Consider the following 21699-nt stretch of genomic DNA (forward strand, 5'->3'; position numbering starts at 1 on the left):
CTGTTCACTCTCTCTCTTTCTTTACATTTTTGTAATCACAATTGTCTATTTTTGCTCATTTTAAATATATTTTTAAACATTTTCTAAATTATATTTTATATTTTTACATTTTGTGTTTTTGTGAAGCGCCTCGTGATTTTTATCTTGAGAGGCGCTTTAGAAATTATCTTCTTCTGCTAGGCAACAGCATTTGTAGCATTTCTCAAACAGGAAGTGGGAGTGGAGTAATACTCTGGTAGGGGTTGACTTGCTCTTTAAAGGGATAGTTCTCTTTTTTAGACATGATGAAGTTGTATGCATTCCTTATCCCACCCAGTGCTCTGACAACAATGACCCATTTCACACACACCACCCTGCTCAGGGATTTTCAGGGGGAAGGGGATTCGGGAAACTAGTTCTGTATCTGCGCCGTTTAGCGTCACAAAAGGATTTGCCTCTGAAAGCGAGACTAATTTACATCTCAGAAACAAAGCCGGGTAAATTTACAGCTTCACATTACAACGGACAACTTTTTGACCTCCACATCCATGCACCACCCAGCGCAAGGACAAAACGGCGTCTCGCGTGTCAGCTGGTTCACTGCTGAAAACATCTGGTAGCGACTCTCATTTTAACACAATACCAGATGAATCAAATGACGAAGAAACTTATTGTACTACCACCTCAAAAGGATCTCTCTCTGAGCCACAGTACACGGATGAAGAACTTCAGCAACGCGCAGATAGGGAGCAAAGAGAACGAGAATTGACGGAAGCCCAAGATGTTCCCACAGCTGTAGGCTGTAAATTTACCCGGCTTTGTGTCTGAGATGCAAATTAGTCGCGCTTTCAGAGGCAAATCCTTTTGTGACGCTAAACGGCGCAGACACAGTGGAATACATTGCAAAAACTTTAAAAAAAAAAGTTAATTACAAGATTTATTTATAGAAAACTGCAGATTGTAAAAATGAAATACATTTTAAGTATTTCAAACATGCAGTGAAAAACAAGGTGCTAAAAATGCTAGACACAACTCACATGTCAGAAATCATTTGGTTGCCTTACAGCAAGTAAAAAAATGGTAAAGCAACAAATAAAACATTTACAATATCTACATTTAAAGAGGTAAATCAGACATTTAATTTAATCAAAAATGACTTTATATTTACATATTGACGATTGCCAGGTTTGGAATGAATCGTTTTTAAAGATAATTTGAGCTTGACATGCTGAGTAAGTTCATATGGTAAAGTAATTAATTAATAGATGATAGTAATTAATTTATAGATGGCAAACTTAACTAGCCGTTTTTTCCTCAGCCCAAGCTTTGACCAAAGGTTTGTTTTGATAATTACTTAAGCCTGATTTATGCTTCTCCGTCTGCGTCAGTGCGGAGACACGCAACGCCATTATCCGTCCTTGCGTAGGGATCCGGCAGGCACGCAAGTACGTACGGAGTCAAGCCCACTTTTTTAAACATCCGTCGAAAGAGACGGATTACGCAAGCTTGTGATTGGTTGGGACGCCGCTGTTGTTTACAGCGCCGCCATTGCAAAGAGAGCCGAGGATAACTAGCGGCAGACACGGAGAAGCTTGAAGAATACCTCGCGAAAAAACTCTAAAAATATGAACGTTTAATTCTCCCGTGACTGGAGGAGTGAAAAGATGCGCAGCAAGCGTTTTATTTGTGGACGGAAATGACAGGAAACGTGGGTTTAGAGGTGGGGAGCGCATGAAGTGGTGGGAGAATGAGAGACAAATATGTCCGTGTTAAAAGTCTCTTATATACACAAAAAACACAATATAAACACACCATCTTGGACCGGATACATGACAGGATACCACAGAACAGCGCTACGCCCTCTGTTGTCCTGCCGGGCAATTGCTTTGCAACACTCTCCAGGAGACGGAGAAGTAAAAGAGCAAAACGCTTCCGTCAATCCGTGCGTGTCTGTCCCTTGCGGAGCTGACGGAGAAGCATAAACCAGGCTTTAGGAGGCAAGCTACTGCAAAAACCTGGTTGACACTGCCAGCAATGGTTAGAGGAATGACGGTGGTGAATATTTTGTTCTCCTTGATGCGTCTAATTGCCCTTTCCACGTGGACCCTTAATCGCGCAACGTCCGGCGCGAAAAGCACTTTGTGGTGCGACAGCTGGGAAAGGGGGCCGGTAGACCTTGCACGGCACCAGGTCATCTATCCTGAATCCCTTGTCCACCATAACGGCCTTGTCCTTATCAGGAAGAGGGATAATGCCAGACCGCTTGAATAATTCTTTGTCACTAATAGAGCCAGAATACAACGAAGAAACAAAAGTGATGGCGCCATGTGGTGACACGCCAACCATTCCTTTCCAAGTGGAGTGGGACTTGTAGAGCGGAAACATTTCACTTTGAACAGATGAAGGTGTTTGACATCTAATTTCTGTACAGTCAACGATGACCTGCGTGTCAGAATACTTCCCAAGCACGCTCGGCATCGTGGCTTTAATCACGTCAGCAGACATCCATATTCCAACTGCACCGATAAAGGCGTACAAAAAATGGACCCAGGTTGTGATGATTCTGCTGACAGCGGACTGGTGAATGTTGAAACGGTCACCCAGATCTTTCTCCTTCAGACCCAGAGACAAGTAGACCAGGAACAGTTCATCAACCATGGGAAGGCATCGGCTCTGTTGGAGTGCAGCACGGAGACAACTATAAGTACATGTAACAACATGTGGGATTAAACTACAGTCTTCTTAAGAGCCTCACTGACAGAAAGCTCTTAAAAGGTTAATGTGAAATCTACGTATAAACTATGCTTACTGATCGACGAGGCGCATTCTCAGGCGCCGCTGTTGTGCTCGAAGCAGGTGATTGGCTGCCAGCTCGCACCATCCTCTTTGTTGCAGGTTCAATCTGATGCCAAAACGCCAGCAGATGACGGTAACTGGAGAACCTTTAAATGAAAGAAGTTGGCATTACAGTTAGCTCTTTAATAGCTTTGTAGGGGCAAAATTATTGCACATGAGCTGAAAAAAATACAACATTAACAACAGAACATAATCTAAAAGCGACATTTATAATTGTAATATATTTTAATCCAGCCCCGCTTTCTGCAGGAGCTCGTTCTGTTCAGAATCCATGAAGATGGGGGCAGCAGTAGCTCAGGTGGTAGAGCGGGTTGCCTCATGATTGGAGGGTCATGGGTTTGATTCCAGCTCCCGCCAGGGATATCCTGCTGTTGTGTCCTTGGGCAAGACACTTCACCCAACTTGCCTGTGTTAGTGGTGGTCAGAGGGGCCGACGCCGCCAAATGGCAGCCTCGCCTGAGCCTCTGTCGGACCTCCCCAGGGCGGCTGTGGCTACAAGTAGCTTACCATCACTAGCAGTGTGTGAATGTGAGAGTGTGTGAAAGCGTCTTTGGGTGTCTAGAAAAGCGCTATATAAGTTCAATGCATTATTATTATTATTAAAAGTAGATTGGTCCAAATGCCCAGAATCACTGGTGTTTTCTAAATTGTCTTTAATTGACTATTATTAAAAGTAGGGCTGCAACTAACGATTATTTTAATAATCGATTAATCTGTCGATTATTTTTTCGATTAATCGATTAATCGGTTTGTTATTGTTTAGCTATTTAACCTATACAAGTGATGGATGCATTTCAGTTAAGAAAAAAAAACCATAAGAGAATTGTGCAGTTGACTGCAATCTATTTTATTGCACATGAACACAGTCAGCAGTATAAAATGAGCTAAACAGTGCAAAATATCAGTCCAGAATAATTTTTTAGCATTAGCTGGAAGCCTGCTCCTTCCACCATGGATAGTGGCCTCATGTCTTTTACCAGCATGTTTAGAATAGAGTTTGTAAGTGGTATGAATTGCTGGGGGGTGAGTGTCTTGTTCCCCATGTAGTTGTCCATCGTTGCTTGTTTTTTTTCTGCATAAGAAACACAAATAGACTGAAATAAGTACACATATAAAATAAAGCAGCACACACACTACAACACTAAATCAATATTATATTATTTGAATTAATTAACAATATACAGTGATCATTTATTTTGAGGGTTACGTTCTACAAAATAGCCCACAACAGGAGATATTCAGAAAAGTCTAATTTTTTTTACTATTAAAAAGCTCTGAGTAAGAAGCTCATGAGGTTTTTACTTTGAGTCAGGAGTGTATAAATTAGCTAGAGAAATGTGAAAAAATGTTTATTTTGTGTAATACTGTTTAAGAAACATGATAAAAATGTGTTGTGAGGCGTTTTACAGCGTTAGATGGTAAAACAGCCTTTTAATAGTAAAAAAATGACTTTTTCTGAATTTCTCCTGTATTTAAAAATTGAAAACGTACAACTATGCAGCGTTATATTCACCTGGACACAGCTCGTCTGTAAATTTTTCTCCGCGGAGTTGTCCTTTTTTGAATGAGGAACATAGTTATGGGTTTGTGCCGTTTTTCTCTTAACGAGAACATTCTTATAAACAGACGTGCTGAATTTGGCAAGCGCATGATTCACAACACGGAGGAGATTCACGATTGCATCTAGTCAATCAGAAGTAGAACACCGTAGACTGACGCGGAAAAAAAAAACATGTTTAACATCCAGTATAACGAACTAAGCTAAAACACTAAGTCCAGCTTGTTTATTTTCTGTTACTTACCGGGCTGGCTCTTCCAAATGACGGCTCACTTGACCGCGGTGCTCTTCCTCTGCTGCATCAGCCCCCACATGTTTTCGTCTCAAATGTTCACTTAGGAACGTCGTGCTTCCGTGCCATGCTAGATGGTTTTTGTATATTTTGCAGGTCACCCGTCTTTACAAGGCATCTAGAGTGAAGTGCTCCCATACTCGTGAGGTTTTTGTCCGGGGTTTCTCTTCAGTTTTGTCGCTTCTATTTTTCTTCCGTATTTCCTCTTGTTCCGCCATCTCTCACAACAAGATGAGCGTCAGTAACGTGATACGTCATGAAAACCGAGGGCACTCATTGGCTCATTTCTTCTTCTACGGCTCCACTGGTAGATCAGTGGCTCATTACTGCCACACACTGGCGGCAAATTTAACAGCTTGTAACCGACGTCAGATTGTGGTAAAAATAGACTTTATGCGGTAAAACATGATTATTAAACAACTAATCGATGACTAAAAAAGTTGTTAACTATTTTAATAATCGATTATAATCTATTAAATCGATTAGTTGGTTCAGCTCTAAATAAAAGGGACTTTATGGACTTTTGAATTTTTATGCTCGTGATTGCCCCCTCAGGCCAAAAGCGTAACAGCAGCTTCAATAGTAGGCTCGTGCACGAGGCGCTCATGCTGTACGTGCACACTCCTTAACGAAAATAACAGCTGAGACAGTCGTGTGTGTGTGTGTGTTCTTGTGTGTGTTCTTGTGTGTGTGTGTGTCGGAGGACAGGAGAACACGCAGCTAATTAATTAAATAATTTGGTTCTGTATCTTTCTCTTCAGCACAGCCAACAAAGGTTTATGATGGGTCAGTCCTCCTGCATGCTCAGATCATTCCCTTCCCTTGCTTGAAAAATTGTTCCAAAATGAAAGTTGAACCCACATCTTTTTTATCTGTGAATTCAATGCCGTTCGGCGAGTCTCAAATAAAAATTTGGGCATCTTACTGTTAAAAAAATATATCATTAATGTAAAAAATAAACTCTGAACTATGTTCACACCCAGAATCGAACCCAAGTCTTCTACATGGGAGTCAGACGTCTTACCGGGTGAGCTAAAGCACCAGTGACGTCTTTTGTATCTGTAACATTTATATCCTTGATGACAGCTGAAACAACGTCAAACCAAAGAACGGTTCGGAGTGAAAATGGCTATTTTGTTGCTAATTTGCAGGAAATATCTAGAAGAAAGTTCTACAGAAAGTAGCTAAGGGTCCTCAGAAATGTAGCTAGCTTTGTCACTAGGCGTTAGGAACAGCGACAAAGTGGCACTGCCTCTCTCTCTGCAGCTAAAGCTACGGATAGCAAATGCTACGGGCGATGCCTGAGCGTGAACGCGCATGAAGCAGCCTGCTCGACCCGAGCATCTCTCTTTTTCTGTGATTTTACAGAAAAACAGGCAATCACAGTAAAAATGCCAGGGCTCATTCTACAGGACCAGGGCATTGCAGGAGAACGTATGAAGAAGACATTTATTATTTCTATACATGTTTTGGCTGTCAAACTTCCATAATGCCCCTTTAAACAAAAGTTGAAGGGGCAGAAAACATTTAGACTAAAACAATCAACTCAAAGTCATCTTATAAGATGAAGTTTCATTTTTTAAAAGAATCTGCCAAAACAAACCTGTTTTCTGTGAATGTTTAAAAGCTATATTTCAAAGTTTCCTTTCAGTAGATGCTGACGCACGTTCCTGCAACAGCAGCAGATCTCTGCAGGAAGAGCTTTTCAGAACCACAGCTGATCTGTCCAGCCTGGATTAAAAAACAGCCCCACCAGTTCAGAAGCTACTCGGAATGGAAAAAGTGCGTTCTTTGTCAATGGTTGGCTCCTGCACTTTGGAACCAGTTGCCTTTGGTGGTGCATCAGTCACCCTCATTGGGGGTTTTTAAGACTCGCCTTAAGACCCATTTTTTTGTCGAGGCATCCCAAGATTAGCAAATTTTACCCGGTTTCGACGCTCCGGCCTCTTAATCCTTTTCAGGATTTAATTTTTTGCTTTTACTCTCCTCTTTTAATTGATTTTATGTTGGTTTTACGATTGTTATATTTTATTCTGATGGTTTTATGTTTTTATTGTGTTGTGTTCAGCACCTTGGGCGCAGAAGGGGCTTTATAAATAAATGAAATGAATTTAATCAGCAGGTGGTTAACATGTTTCTGCAGAGCTGGATGAGCTGCTGAACAGGTGAATCACCTGTGTTGGAACAGGGAAAACATTAAAACGTGTAGGATAATGGCTCGCGAGGACCAGGATTCCCTACCTTGTGTGGTGCATACCTGGTATAGAATCTGACGTCGTCATCTGATCCCGAGAATCTCTCCAGCCCGAACGAATGCTTCACTGACGCCTCCTCCAGTCTCCTCCTCAGCCAGCTGCTGAGCTTCTATGATGTCCCGAGCTGTGTCTAAAGCTGCAGGTTCTGGTCTGACATCATGGCACTGAAGCACTCCTTTCACACCCCTCTCGTTTTGTTCAGCGCCAGCTTTTGTCTTCTCGCAGACAAGTGGCCGAACCGACCGTAGCGAGTAATTGTTCCGGGGAACAAGTACCGGTGCCAACCCCTCTTTCAAACGCCGTCGCTCACCATGAATGATGAGATCAGTCTTAATAACTAAGTTGTCACGCCACATGTTCCGTATCCATATTTTTCGCAAACTCTCATCTCTTGGGAAGTGATGAAAACTTACGGCAGAGTTTAATTTCCCTGACTTGGGGCATTGCGGCGCACAGCAGAAATCCCTGCAAGGGTTATCGCGTTTCAAAAATTTAGTCGACTGAGATGAACTCATGTTCAAACAGCTGTTAGAAGTCCGGCTAAAACGCTAGCAGTGCTACCAGCAAGCAAACCGGAAGTCCTTCATAACGTTTTCCGGTTTGTTCGCGTGATTTTCAGCATAAAGCCTATTCAGTTACTGCAGCTCGACCGATGAGCTAGACAGACTTTTTTTTTTGATAATAACCGAGTGGGAAGATTTTATTTTTTATTCACTGATAAACATAATACATATTTTGTATTCTTACAAAATAGTTAAAACTTTTAATACATTATTGTAGTTATTTTTTCCAAACGCTGTAGAAAATCCTCTGACACAAGAGTACATCATGTAAAGTAAGAAGTACAAAGACATTTTGAATAAAATTGTTCTTGAATAAAACCGGAAACATTGTAAATAGTAAAAGTTCTGCCCTAGTTTCTGACAAAAGGCTCCATGTTTGTTTTCCTTTTCATTATTATTTATTTATTTATTTTTTTTGGTAATTTGAACTTTCTCATTTACAGACTACATGGCATAAATTCCTTTGTTTGACATTCCCAAGGATCAGGTGCGACGAATAAGAAAAGAGACTTTACATAGAAAACAAAGAATCTTTGTGAAAGGAACGAACAAAGCTCGAAAGAGACATTTTTACCGACATTTGTGATACTTTTTACTGATATATTAGGCAAAAAAAAACAACTACGGAATATATTGGATTACATGAGCAATATTGCTTACTACCATAGAATGTATTAATATGAACCCTAACTGCCATTTTTAGATGGAATAGAATATAAATAAAGTACCCAAATGTCTGAATTATCTTTGGTCAAAATTTAATAATTTAAGTTACAAAATGTACATTTACACTTATTATAATTTGGTGTCTGTGTAAGTTTGTTTGTACAAATTTGTAAAAAGACTCTTATTTTCCCCAAACCTTCACCAACCGGAAGTGAAATGTTGTTGATGGTCATTTAAAGATGGTGGAGTGCATGGCAGCACGTTTGGCCGTCCAGGAGGAACAGATTCGTCTCCTCACCAAGGAAATATCCGGTCTTCGGGATGGACTGACCGGGGGTCTTGACGCCGCCGGTATCGCGGTCACCAGCCCGGAGCTCGAAGGCCTGCGGGCGGAGAATGAGAAGCTCAGGTACCGGCTGCTGCACCTCCGGCGGGGTCTGCAGGCGGAGCTGCAGCGGGAGGAGGCGCAGGGGAAGGAAGGACAAGCCGTCAAGACGGCCAGACCCCCGGAGAAAAAGAGCAACGGGATCCCGCAGAGGAGCAACCGAGCTGGGAGCAGGGTAACACCTCAGACCGGGACTGTTGACGTTATTCTTTAACCTATTTAGCCCCGGAGGCCTCTGCTGTCAGGTGTCCACTCCAGGAATAACGGGTTCGGTCACCCTCTATGCCCTTTGACCTTTCTCCACCGATAATGTATGGAGCGGCTATTATAAAAAGTTCTAAAATTCTTAAAAGCAAATTTTTGTGTACAAACAGCTTCGTTTGGTTCTTTTTAGCTCCATCTTCCCAAGAATAAAAATAAGTCACACTTTATTTAGGAAACTGTTGCATCTAAACATTTGAAGCTGAGTCCAAAAAATGTTAAAAATAAATAAAATTAAGTTTTTAATTTTAAAATTGAAACTGAAATTTGACTTTTATTTATAATTTTAAACTTTCAAATTCACACTGGTGTAAAAGGAAAGTGTCATACCAAAATAAAGGCACGATGACCTTATCTAATGCCACGTGGATGATCCGATTATGCTAACCCTGGATTATTTATCAGTGTGAAGTAGCATCTAGACAGGAACATGCATAAATGATCTAATCAAAAGATTATATTAAAGATCTCTCCACTACACTTTTATTTTGACATGACACTGGGGATTCTTCTGTTCTGGTCCTGCTGGACCTGACTGCAGCCTTTGACACTGTTGACCATCACTTGCTTGTGGAGAGGTTGGGAGACTGGGTAGGCCTATCAGGATCTGCTCTGGAGTGGTTTTCCTCATATCTCTCTGAGCGCTCCTCTTCTGTGGCCGTCTCCAAGTTTAGGTCCTCCACCTCCATCCTTACCCATGGTGTCCCACAAGGTTCTGTGCTGGGGCCTCTGCTCTTCCTCCTCTATCTGCTTCCTCTTCAGCACATCCTGACCTCCTTCAAAGGAATCTCCTACCATCTTTATGCAGATGACATCCAACTGTACATCTCCTTTAAGCCCCATGAGATGTCTAAGCTGCAGCTGTTACACACCTGCTTAGACTCTATCAAAGCCTGGGTGGCTGGGAGCTTTCTTCAGCTGAATGAAGATAAGACTGAGATCCTCATCTGTGCCCCAGACAAGCTGGTTCCCAAAGTCAGAGACTCTCTTGGTCGGCTTGCTTCTCACACCAAACCTTCTGTCAGGAATCTTGGTGTGACCTTTGACCCAGCTCTCACCCTGGATTCTCATGTCAGTTCTCTTGTTGGCTCTTCCTTCTTCCATCTCAGGAACATTGCTAAGCTGAGTCCCATTCTGTCCCGCTCTGAACTTGAGACAGTTCTCCACACCTTCATCTCCTCACGCTTAGACTACTGTAACTCTCTTTTCACGTGTCTGAGCAGAACCTCCCTGAACCGTCTACAGGTGGTTCAGAACGCCTGTGCTCGGCTTCTGACCAAGTCCTCCAAACACACCCACATCACCCCGCTTCTCCTCCAGCTTCACTGATTTCCCTCTTTCCTATTCCCTTTCTCTCCCTTTTCTTACATTTTTTAATCACATTTTTTTCTCATTTTAAACATATTTTTAATAATTATTTGAAATCTTTTTTATATTTTGTTTTGAGAAGCGCTTTGTGATTTTTATCTTGAGAGGCGCTATAGAAAAGATTGTTTTCTTTCTTTCTTAATTTATAACATTTTGAATTGGCGTGTGTGTGCCCTTTGACCTTCAACTTAATATTGTGTGCTATTTGTGTCTTTGCAGGAAACTGATGAAGATTTTCTTTCGTTGACAGGTTTCAACACCAGAAGTTAAACCAGGAGACAAGAACAAGAAGGAGAAGAAGCAGGAGAAGGGTCAGGCAGATGGAGGTCCCAAAGAGGTGGGCGTGAACAGAGAAGTGGAGCAAATTTGTTTTTAATGTCAAAACGTTTTAGTTTAAAGGTGTGGAACACTATAAAACATTTTTCATGATTATTTCTGATTCTAATGAGTTGCTGAGTTTTTCATTGAGGCTGAACATGAAAATAGTCTCCTACACCTGTCTCCGCTGAGACCTGGGTCGGGTGAGACTAGCGATGGGTACCGAATTCGGTACTTTTTAAGGTACCGACCGAATTCCACAGTACCGACTGAGCACCGATTCACGTCATTTGAAACGGCGCCTCGTTTCGGTACCAGTCCTTCATAACGAGAACTTGCCTAGACAGCTGCGCATGCGCAAGAGCGTTATGTCGTCGGTCGCTGCGAGCGTGTTGTAAACAGAGCAGCATGGTAGAAAGAACGCACGCTAACGCTTGGGTCCGCTTCACTAAATGTGATGGGTAACTGGGTGATGATGAAACCAGCGACAACGATCTAAGTGAGACATCCTCATCTTAATCTGTTCCGGTAGGTAAATGAAGTGTTTAAGATAACGTTAGCTTGATTTGTTAACTTCCGCACCGCTAATGGTGCGTTCGCTTTCTCCTCGGAACTCCGAATTTCCGACTAGAAGAACATGAACGCGCTCTAAAGTTTGGCTTCACTTTACTAAATGCGACGGGTGATTGGGTGAAGATGAAACCAGCGACAATTTAAGTGTGAGGCATGATCGTTTTAATCTGCTCCAGCAGCTTAATATACTGTTTAAGATAACGTTAGCTTGATATGTTAGCTTCCATTGCCACCATTGTTATCAGCTAATGGTGCGTTCGCTTTCTCCTCGGAAATTCTAACTTCCCAGTAGGAAAAATCAAATGAAAAAGGACGGCAAAAGGAATGAAGATACACAGTAAATTTAGTTCACAGTAAAGATGTTTGCTTCAGTTTAATTATCAGCTTATAAAACTACAAGGACGATGTTAAAATACAAACAGTTGTATGTTATTTATCGTGATATTTATCAAATATGGTTATATATTGAGAAAAATATATATTTAATTATAAAAGAATTAAAATAATAAACACTCAAAAGTATCTAAAATTGGTACCGTTAAGTACCGGTATCGATTCCTAGGTACCGGGAATTAGTACCGGATCGATTCAAATGTCAAAGGTACCCATCCCTAGGTGAGACTCGGTGAAACTCTAGGATTAGAAAAGCCGGACAGATCCACGTCACACTGGCACTTAACCTTCATGGACTCACCCATCTTGACTCACGACGGGGAAGGCTGTTGTTGGTTTAGCGTCCAGGAAACAGCAGAGAACGTACAGACCTGCCAACCTGTACGCATTTTGCGTAGCCAGTACGCAATTTGGCATCCGTTTACGCTGGTATGACTCACCCCTCGAAACTACGCAACAAGCTGCGGATACGCGAGTTGAGTTCTGTGGCAAATATGCACGTGTGGTACTCATGTCTGACAACACGACTCAGCGGCGTGGTGAAGGAGTTTAAGCCAATCATCGTAGAAAAGCGCAGAAAAACTATCCTGCCTAGCCTATAGAGTAACACCCCCGCCCCCTCCTGCCTGTTTCGTCTTGCCCGCTGCTCCCTCCGGTTCGCCACTCGCTGCTGTTCTGGTAAGGTAAAGTGTGTGTGTGTGTGCACGCGCGTGCGTGCGTGCGTGCGTGCGTGTGTGTGTAAAATTTTCCATCCAGTGAATGGGGAGATTACAGCGTGAAAAGCAATGGAGTTGCAAAAGTCCGCGAAAAAAACAGCACAAGTGTTACTCAAAAAATTTTGACAAGGTTGGCAGGTCTGAACGTCTCATAGTAGTAGCTAACTGTTACTCCACCACACAGCAGAACTCTTCCAGGCTTGTGTTATTTGTGAAGATAAAACATCAACGTGCAGAGCAAACAGTGTCCAAATATCAAGAAATAAGACTCCAAAACCTGCCGCCTGAAGCTCGGCTCTGATGTGGGCGACTTTTAACTCAGAGAAATGAGACACCGGTATATTTTTTCCACCCGACAATGACTTAGAAGGCATTGATTCCTACTAGAGACCACAGCAGACATATGACTAAACGAGTGAACCACACCTTTAACGTTTAACGACCTGTCGGTGTTTTGACGTTGATGTCTGAAGCTGAATCCCTGGCCTGACTACATCGCGGAGCGCCTCCGACTTTATGAGGAGCTGAAGAAGGAAAGCGATTCTCTGCTGGCGGCGAAAGCTGCAGACAGCAGACCCATCGTGGTGGAGCTGCCAGATGGGCAGAAGCTCTCGGGAAAGTCCTGGATTACCACACCGTATCAGCTGGCCTGTGATATAAGGTTCTTTATGATTATTATTATTGTCATGTTTTTAAGTCCAGGCTCACGACCCACCTATTTACGTTAGCTTTTATCTAATTATTTACTATAGTTTTATCTCTCGTTTTATATGATTAAACTTTAGCATTGTTTCATTATTTAATAATATTATTTTACTGTCTATATGATTTTACCTACTATTTTCTTACTTTAGTCATTTATATTGGCTCTTTTATTTTCATGTTTTTACTCATTTTAGTTCAGTGTTTTCTCTGTAGGGGCCCTCTGCCCCGGGGGCGGTGGGCGACTGTTGCTTCCTAGGCGCTCTACAGGTAGTGTTTAAGTGGAGGTGGGGGTCTATGCCCCCCTCCTCTGAGCACCCTGACTTAGTGTGGAAGACCTGATGCTGCCGGGGCAGACGGCCCCTCTGATGGTGTTTCCTTGCCTTACCTTACTTGGCTCATCTGGACTCAGCAGAATATACAGTGGGGCAAAAAAGTATTTAGTCAGCCACCGATTGTGCAAGTTCTCCCACTTAAAATGATGACAGAGGTCAGTAATTTACATCATAGGTACACTTCAACTGTGAGAGACAGAATGTGAAAAATAATCCATGAATTCACATGGCAGGATTTTTAAAGAATTTATTTGTAAATCATGGTGGAAAATAAGTATTTGGTCAATAACAAAAATTCAACTCAATACTTTGTAACATAACCTTTGTTGGCAATATCAGAGGTCAAACCATTACTATAGGTCTTTACCAGGTTTGCACACACAGTAGCTGGTATTTTGGCCCATTCCTCCATGCAGATCTTCTCGAGAGCAGTGATGTTTTGGGGCTGTCGCCGAGCAACACGGACTTTCAACTCCCTCCACAGATTTTCTATGGGGTTGAGGTCTGGAGACTGGCTAGGCCACTCCAGGACTTTCAAATGCTTCTTACGGAGCCACTCCTTTGTTGCCCGGGCGGTGTGTTTGGGATCATTGTCGTGTTGGAAGACCCAGCCACGTTTCATCTTCAAAGCTCTCACTGATGGAAGGAGGTTTTGGCTCAGAATCTCACGATACATGGCCCCATTCATTCTGTCCTTAACACGGATCAGTCGTCCTGTCCCCTTAGCAGAAAAACAGCCCCAAAGCATGATGTTCCCACCCCCATGCTTCACAGTAGGTATGGTGTTCTTGGGATGCAACTCAGTATTCTTCTTCCTCCAAACACAACGAGTTGAGTTTATACCAAAAAGTTCTACTTTGGTTTCATCTGACCACATGACATTCTCCCAATCCTCTGCTGTATCATCCATGTGCTCTCTGGCAAACTTCAGACGGGCCTGGACATGCACTGGCTTCAGCAGCAGAACACGTCTGGCACTGCAGGATTTAATTCCCTGCCGTTGTAGTGTGTTACTGATGGTGACCTTTGTTACTGTGGTCCCAGCTCTCTGCAGGTCATTCACCAGGTCCCCTCGTGTGGTTCTGGGATTCTTGCTCACCGTTCTCATGATCATTTTGACCCCACGGGATGAGATCTTGCGTGGAGCCCCAGATCGAGGGAGATTATCAGTGGTCTTGTATGTCTTCCATTTTCTGATATTTGCTCCCACAGTTGGTTTTTTCACACCAAGCTGCTTGCCTATTGTAGATTCACTCTTCCCAGTCTGGTGCAGGTCAATTCTTTCCCGGTGTCCTTCGAAAGCTCTTTGGTCTTGGCCATAGTGGAGTTTGGAGTCTGACTGTTTGAGGCTGTGGACAGGTGTCTTTTATACAGATAATGTGTTCAAACAGGTGCCATTAATACAGGTAACGAGTGGAGGACAGAAAAGCTTCTTAAAGAAGACGTTACAGGTCTGTGAGAGCCAGAGATTTTCCTTGTTTGAAGTGACCAAATACTTATTTTCCACCCTGATTTACAAATAAATTCTTAAAAAATCCTGCCATGTGAATTCATGGATTTTTTTTCACATTCTGTCTCTCACAGTTGAAGTGTACCTATTAGGGTTGTCACGGTAACCGGTATAGCGGTAAACCCCGGTAAAAAAGTTGACAATAAAAATAACCGTCCAGTTTTTAAAAAACTATATTATCTCGGTGGGTTTACCGTGGCCGCGGTTTCGGCGCGATGACCCTTACCAGCCACCGTCGCTTCAGCTGAAGTTCCCGCGGCGCGCACACGCACTTTTTAATTTGCAACGGCACCAAAACTTTGAAGCTGAAATAATGGCCGAAGGAGGCGACGGCAGCGCCCAGGACATCCATCAGCCCTCAAAGAAGACTAAATCGGAAGTATGGGCATATTTGGGATTTCTGAAAAATGCTGAGGGACAGTTAATAGAAGACGGCTATCCCGTTTGCAGAACGTGCAGGAAACAAGTGTCTGCAGAAGGCAGCAACACTTCAAATCTAATGGCACATCTGCGTGACCATCACCCACGTCTCCACAGCCAGTGCAAGGTAAGATAACATTAGCATTTTAGCTGAAATGCATGACGTGAGGACTTTTGGTTGAGGGAGAATGCAACGAGTCACTATATACTGCAGCCGCAGCGCCCTCTGCCAGCATTTACACCGTGTCACGGACACCCTGTAGCTGGATGAAGCATCTTATTTGTTGATGATGAAGAGAAATATACAATTAGTTCCTTGTCATTGATTTGTTTACTTATTCAATGCCATTTATACTTGAACATTTGGATTTGATTACATAGTGTAGTAGTTATTTTAGTAATTTGTTTAAAGTGGATATTTATTTTAAATACATATATTTTTTAAGGTTGACTTGTACACTGCTCAAGTCAAGTGTGGACTGGAGTTTTAGATTTTCATTTTGATAATGAAGAAAACAAGTATATGAGAAAACAAGTGGTGTTTCTTTGATTTGTTTACATATTGTTTATGTTTTGAATGTTTGGATTTGTATAATTTAAACCTGCACTGACTACTGTAACATGTTCCAGAAAAAGAAGCTATTTGTTCCTTTACTTGTGAAAAGTTGCACTTTTGCTAAGGCTTTGTGTTATTTTAGGTTTAATAAACACTGTTAAACCTTTTCAGAACTATTTCAGTTTGTGTAGAACAGGACTATCAATGCTTTCTGAACATATGCAACACCGTTTAAAAAATACCGCGATAATACCGAAAACCGTGATAATTTTGGTCACAATAACCGTGAGGTTAAATTTTCATACCGTGACAACCCTAGTACCTATGATGTAAATTACTGACCTCTGTCATCATTTTAAGTGGGAGAACTTGCACAATCGGTGGCTGACTAAATACTTTTTTGCCCCACTGTAAATGTGTGTGTGTGTGTGTGTGTGTGTGTGTGTGTGTGTGTGTTTGTTTGTGTTTTTTCAAACGGTTATGGGAATTTGGGGTCGTTTTAATTCTGTAAAGCATTTTGAATTGCACTTTGCTTGAAAATCGTTTTATAAATAAAATCTGATTGATTGATGGCCTGTGATATTAGGTTCTTTATGATTATTATTATTATGATTATTGTCAGTCGTGACATATCTGACGGCATTTGTTGTTTCAGCCAGGGCCTGGCCGACAGAGCAGTCGTTTCTCGGGTGAACGGGGAGCTTTGGGATCTGGACAGACCCCTCGAGAACAACTGCTCTCTTGAGATCCTGAACTTTGACAGTGAAGAAGCTCAAGCTGTGAGTAAAACGATCGGATCTATTCCCAGAATCGGTGCGGAATGAACCAGTATCGGCTCGTCTTAAACCCTTTTTAAATCAACAATAATTCTCCTGAAATAAAATTCCTTTTAAAGCTAAAAGAGAAAAAAAAATAAGTTTCTTAGATGAACCGAAAATCAGCGACGAGCTCGACTTTTCTTTATCTTCTGTACAAATCTGAAGCTTTTGGTGTGATTTGTGCAGAAATGTGAAACTTTTATTTGCTGTTTTAGGTTTATTGGCACTCCAGTGCTCACATCCTGGGGGAGGCCATGGAGCGTTTCTACGGGGGCTGTTTGTGCTACGGACCCCCCATCGAGAACGGCTTCTACTACGACATGTTCATGGACGGACAGAAGTGAGTCTTCAGCAGAGATATGTGAACTCTTAACGACGTCAGAAACGAGCCGAACGCGTCGGGTGTTTCCAGGTCCGTGTCCAGCTCCGAGTTCGGGGACCTGGAGGTCCTGTGTAAGACGGTGATGAAGGACAAGCAGCCGTTTGAGAGGCTTGAGATCAGCAAGCAGACGCTGCTGGAGATGTTTCAGGTGAGCAGCCTGACGGGTGACGTCTGAGCTGGAGATGAGAGTAAAGACGACGAAGCTTCAGAAAGTCACCAGAACTTTGACCTCTCTTCCAGTACAACAAGTTCAAATGTCGTATTCTGAATGAGAAAGTTTCCACGCCTACGACGACGGTCTACAGGTGAGCTGGTGGGTTTTTAGTCACACAGAATCAAGCAGGTGGGCAACGATGGTCCTACCTCCGTTTGTGTTTTAGAGAAATGTCAGATCAAATCCTCTGTTGGTTCTGATAAAAGTCTCAAAGTCCTCCTGGGATGAACAGCAGTTTAAGTGTTCTAGTCAGCCTGATTAAAGATGGCCGCCACAGCAAACCGCACCAGTAAACACAAAAGGGCCGAGCCTCGGTCGGTCGCCGAAGGTCTTCTGAACTTTTTACCCATCGATGTCAAAATGAGTCCAAAACAATTTTTATAATTATTTAAGAAACTTTTATAAACTGAGAAAGTTTTGGTTCAACTTTGTTTATTAAACATGTTTAAACAACCAGATTTAAACCTAAATGCTTCACGGTAGGACAGAGAAAAGATGAAGATCTCGCTCCACCTTCATCCGCTCATCCGGGGTCGGGTCGAGGGTCGGGTGACCAGATCCCAACCTGGCAAATGTGGGACAACGTGAAGTTCCAATGTAATAACAAACAAACAAACAAACAAACAAACAAAACGTATATTCTACCTTTTAGCACTAACTTCACTGTAACATACATACGATTATCATCATCGTATATTTCTTGTATATATTTTATTTGAATTCAACAGCAAAAGCTTTACTATTCCACAGTTCTTCTCACGTTACCGCAACACGACTCTGTAGTGGCTCTGATCATTTTAATAACACCGACAGGCTTAATAATAATAAAACAGGCAGGATTAAGCAGCTTTTCATTCAATGTTTTCCACAACAGAATGACAGTAAAATTACCAGTAATATTTTTTTAGATCTATTTATGTTTGTTTTTAATAAATTTTCCACTAAAATCAGCATCTCATTGAAAAAATATCCACACTTTTTTGCTGTTTTTTCATAATTCAGAAACAAAAAGTTTTTTTTAAACATGACAACACGTCTCTTCTAGATTTTAGGTGAGAGAATAAACATCAGATCTAATCTAATAAAAGTGACTGAGAATTTCTGAGAATAAGTGATCAAAGCTCCCATTTAATCTCATGATTCCTTCACTGTGCTTTAAGGGGCTCAGCGTGTACACAGGTATCTGAAACTGCAGCACCTTGTCTGTTAGAGCCTCCATTGTGTTTATCATGGACCTGTCTAATTACTGGAAAACCTGCCTTTTACCTCTTCATGTCAGACTCCACGCCGACTCGAGACATGAAACATGACTCGGAAACAACAAAGACTCTGTCGAGTGTCTCTGAACACGTTTAATTCACCAGTTTACAGCATTTTCTCCTCCGTGCTCGCTCACGCTTGTTTTGGTGGTCCCGGCGTTCCACTCGCTCCGGGTCTCCGTTCAATCCCGCCTCAGTTTGACGGCAACAGGCAGATTTCTCCACAGTTTCTTCTATAAGATTGATACTCGAAACTGGAAACTGTCAATAATGCGGGACACGAGTCTCAGTTTGCGGGAGACGTGAAAAGTAATGACAATGCGGGACTGTGCCTCACAAAGCGGGACATCTGGTCACCCTAGTCGAGGGTTTCTCGCCAACACCAACTTGGTTTTCTACATAAGATGATCTTAGTTTGCTATGAAGAGCCGCAGGTGTTGGGTCATTTTATCAATCCACGATTACCTTAGGGACAGTTTAAAACACAGGGGGTTACAGTAATCAATCGATCAACACCAATACCAATCATAAACAACCAATTTAGACTTTGCAAAGTGGAGAGGAAGAAGACACACCAGACAAGGTTGCAGTTCACGCTCATCCTTCCGAAAGCATTTATTAAGCACACACAAAGATTAACGCACACACTTTTTGACATTCCGGGCGTACGCTGTGCAACTTTTTCACTTTTTTGAGCCGATTTTCCAGTCGTGCGAGAATCCACGAGATTGGGGCGAGTTTAGCGCCGAGCATCGTGTAGTGTACAGGGGGTTACGAGAGGCGATTAACACCACGTGACCAGCTGCCGATCAGCAGTCGTGAGGTCGCACGGACTTCTGGCGGGTTTGATATTTTGCTCGTCCCTCGTGAGGGTATCGCACTGTTGAAGCGGCGCTGCGAGCAGCTGCGACCCAAAATGTATCAGAATCGCTCACGGCGCATGCGCAATCCTGCATCAACGCCGCCGCTCGCTGTTCGTTTTTGTTTCTACACGTTTTTTTACTCACAAAGATTGTCAAGAAAGCGTGTTTGTCGTGTTCATGTCAGATTAAACTGATCACAAAACACAGATTTACTTTCTTTATTTTGTTTTCCTCATCCAACCCCCATAAATCCCTGTGTGTCCTCCTGCAGCACTCCCGAAGGACAACAGGCAAAACAAAAAAGTCTGACGTGTTGAGTAAAAACTGCTATTTTTAGCATATTTTTAGGGCCGACGTGTTGCTACCAGACGTACAGTGTGAGCAGTCAGGTCGCATCCGAGGACTGGGTCATACAGTTTGAGCTGAAGCTGAACGCTACGAGTGAAAAAGTCGCACAGTGTCCGCCCGGCTTAATTAGACTCTCAGGCGGGAAAGCTGTAAAGGGAGTGTGAACGTTCTCCAGGTGCACCCTAAACCAAACAAAGCTATTGCTAGACTTTCTCAAGGGAGTTTAACTGATAAAGGTCGGTTCCGAGGCAAGGTCATCCTCCCTGTAAGACCTGCTGGAGCCTGGTATCTATCAACAGGATGAAGCTACGTTTAATAAGGCACCAGATGTTTAACAGTCAAGACATTAATATTAGTTCAATAATGTTAATATCAGTTTTTATCTAACAGCAGGAGCTTCAGATTCCTTTGACTTAAGTTTATAATTGTTTTATGTCCCTTCGCTTCTTTGATGTCCAACTTCTGATCCTCCGTCAGATGTGGGCCTCTGATTGATTTGTGCCGAGGTCCTCATGTGAGACACACGGGTAAAGTCAAAGCCATGAAGATTTACAAGGTGAGGAGAAACTTCCGGTTTGTGGAATTCTGTAAGTCCTGGTGTTCCTCGTGGCCGAAGCTTCCCGCCTTTGTGTGTTTACCCCTAATCCTGATTTTCTTCCTCTCTCCAAGTGTTTGTGTGACGAGTGAATTTCCCCACGGTGGGGTCAGTGAAGTCCGTTCTATTCTAAAGGAACTCCCTTTCTGCCTCCACCAGAACTCCTCCACCTACTGGGAGGGCCGCTCCGACATGGAGACCCTGCAGAGGATCTACGGAATTTCCTTCCCAGACTCCAAGATGCTGAAGGAGTGGGAACGTTTTCAGGAGGAGGCCAAGAACAGAGACCATCGCAAGATCGGCAAAGTGAGTCGGTGGCGTCGTACACGCTTCGGCAAACTCAGCAGGACGACTGAAATCAGAGGCCGAACCTCGACACGACGATTATTCTAGTTTAGAAGTGTGCCGAGTAGTCACCGACTCATTTCCTTTCAGGTTTTGGGATAGAAGCTTTTCTCCTGGTGATCCGTGTCGGGAAATGTTGAAATGGACATCTAAAGTTAACTCTGAAGAAACATAAAACACACCAAAGTTTATTTATTTTGTTTATTTAGGGACAACGTTAGTAAGAGTTGCTGCTAAGTTATGGTCTACGATTATTATTAGTAGTATAATTATTATTTCTTTAGGATCAGTTCATGGAATTCGTTCATTTAAACATTTTGATTATTTATGACATCATCACGGGGGGAGTATGGGGCACCAGGCCCTCTGGGGGGAAGTATGGGGCACCAGGCCCTCTGGGGGGAAGTATGGGGCACCAGGCCCTCTGGGCGGAGTATGGGGCACCAGGCCCTCTGGGGGGGAGTATGGGGCACCAGGCCCTCTGGGGGGAGTATGGGGCACCAGGCCCTCTGGGGGGAGTATGGGGCACCAGGCCCTCTGGGGGGAAGTATGGGGCACCAGGCCCTCTGGGCGGAGTATGGGGCACCAGGCCCTCTGGGCGGAGTATGGGGCACCAGGCCCTCTGGGGGGAGTATGGGGCACCAGGCCCTCTGATACGGGCTGCTAGGTCCTCATCTGGCCGGTGCCGGAGCTTGGTCCGCTTGTTCCCAGTGAGAGTTGGACTCTGCCAAGGCTGCCCTTGGCATCATCACAACGTGATCTCGGCTCCTCTAAATCTGGGACCGTGGTCTTTAGTCGGAAAATGGTAGAATGCCTTCTCCGGGTCAGGGATGAGGTCCTGCCCCAAGTGGAGGAGTTTAAGTATCTCGAGGTCTTGTTCACGAGTGAGGGGAAAGCTTGAGCGTGAGATCGATGGGCGGATTGCTGCTGCGTCTGCGGTGATGCGGGCGTTGTACCGGTCTGTCGTGGTGAAAAAAAAGTTTCAGCATTTGTGGAACAAAGGTTCGTCCTAACAGCTGGTCACCGTTGGCGGTCAAAGTGTTTATCGTTGCTACGTTGATCTGCGCTCAGATTAAACGAATCAAATCGAAAACGTTGTCGCGAAACATTAAAAACAGAATAAAACATTTCACCTTTTTGGACAAAACCCAAAAAGCAAAATCAAAGTG

The 21699-nt window shown here is 43.1% G+C and overlaps 2 protein-coding genes and 1 long non-coding RNA gene across 6 annotated transcripts in view; 1 reads left to right on the forward strand and 2 right to left on the reverse strand.

Moving 5' to 3' along the window:
• The window catches only part of tars3 (threonyl-tRNA synthetase 3), a 38414-nt gene that overhangs the window by 3052 nt on the left and 13663 nt on the right, over window positions 1-21699 (forward strand). Inside the window, exons 1-9 of one of the 2 annotated variants that reach the window (XM_070555149.1) lie at window positions 8382-8729; window positions 10434-10520; window positions 12657-12844; window positions 16362-16485; window positions 16740-16864; window positions 16937-17054; window positions 17147-17211; window positions 20068-20146; window positions 20345-20491. In XM_070555149.1, coding sequence (XP_070411250.1) covers window positions 8409-8729; window positions 10434-10520; window positions 12657-12844; window positions 16362-16485; window positions 16740-16864; window positions 16937-17054; window positions 17147-17211; window positions 20068-20146; window positions 20345-20491 — 1254 coding nt within the window. In that variant the 5' untranslated portion in view covers window positions 8382-8408. Of the gene's footprint in view, window positions 1-8381; window positions 8730-10433; window positions 10521-12656; window positions 12845-16361; window positions 16486-16739; window positions 16865-16936; window positions 17055-17146; window positions 17212-20067; window positions 20147-20344; window positions 20492-21699 lie in introns of those variants that run through there. The other variant, XM_070555150.1, reaches the window with a different exon arrangement.
• LOC139071856 (uncharacterized) lies at window positions 1743-17357 on the reverse strand. Of its 3 annotated transcripts, none has more exons than XM_070555161.1 (3): window positions 17270-17357; window positions 2789-2921; window positions 1743-2652 (listed from the first exon to the last, which is right to left on the reverse strand). In XM_070555161.1, exons 2-3 carry the CDS (start codon window positions 2858-2860, stop codon window positions 2062-2064), a joined length of 663 nt encoding a protein of 220 aa, XP_070411262.1. In that variant the 5' UTR covers window positions 2861-2921; window positions 17270-17357; the 3' UTR covers window positions 1743-2061. The 3 variants fall into 3 exon arrangements, with proteins under 3 accessions (XP_070411262.1, XP_070411260.1, XP_070411261.1); XM_070555159.1 differs by lacking the exon at window positions 17270-17357 and adding an exon at window positions 6927-7120; XM_070555160.1 differs by lacking the exon at window positions 17270-17357 and adding an exon at window positions 6943-7095.
• Window positions 3665-4772, reverse strand: LOC139071857 (uncharacterized). Its single transcript, XR_011521664.1, has 2 exons — window positions 4638-4772; window positions 3665-3907 (listed from the first exon to the last, which is right to left on the reverse strand). It is a non-coding gene; the product is annotated as an uncharacterized lncRNA (long non-coding RNA).

The sequence above is a fragment of the Nothobranchius furzeri genome, chromosome 9, assembly GCF_043380555.1.
Source record: "Nothobranchius furzeri strain GRZ-AD chromosome 9, NfurGRZ-RIMD1, whole genome shotgun sequence".
Taxonomy (NCBI): Eukaryota; Metazoa; Chordata; class Actinopteri; order Cyprinodontiformes; family Nothobranchiidae; genus Nothobranchius; species Nothobranchius furzeri.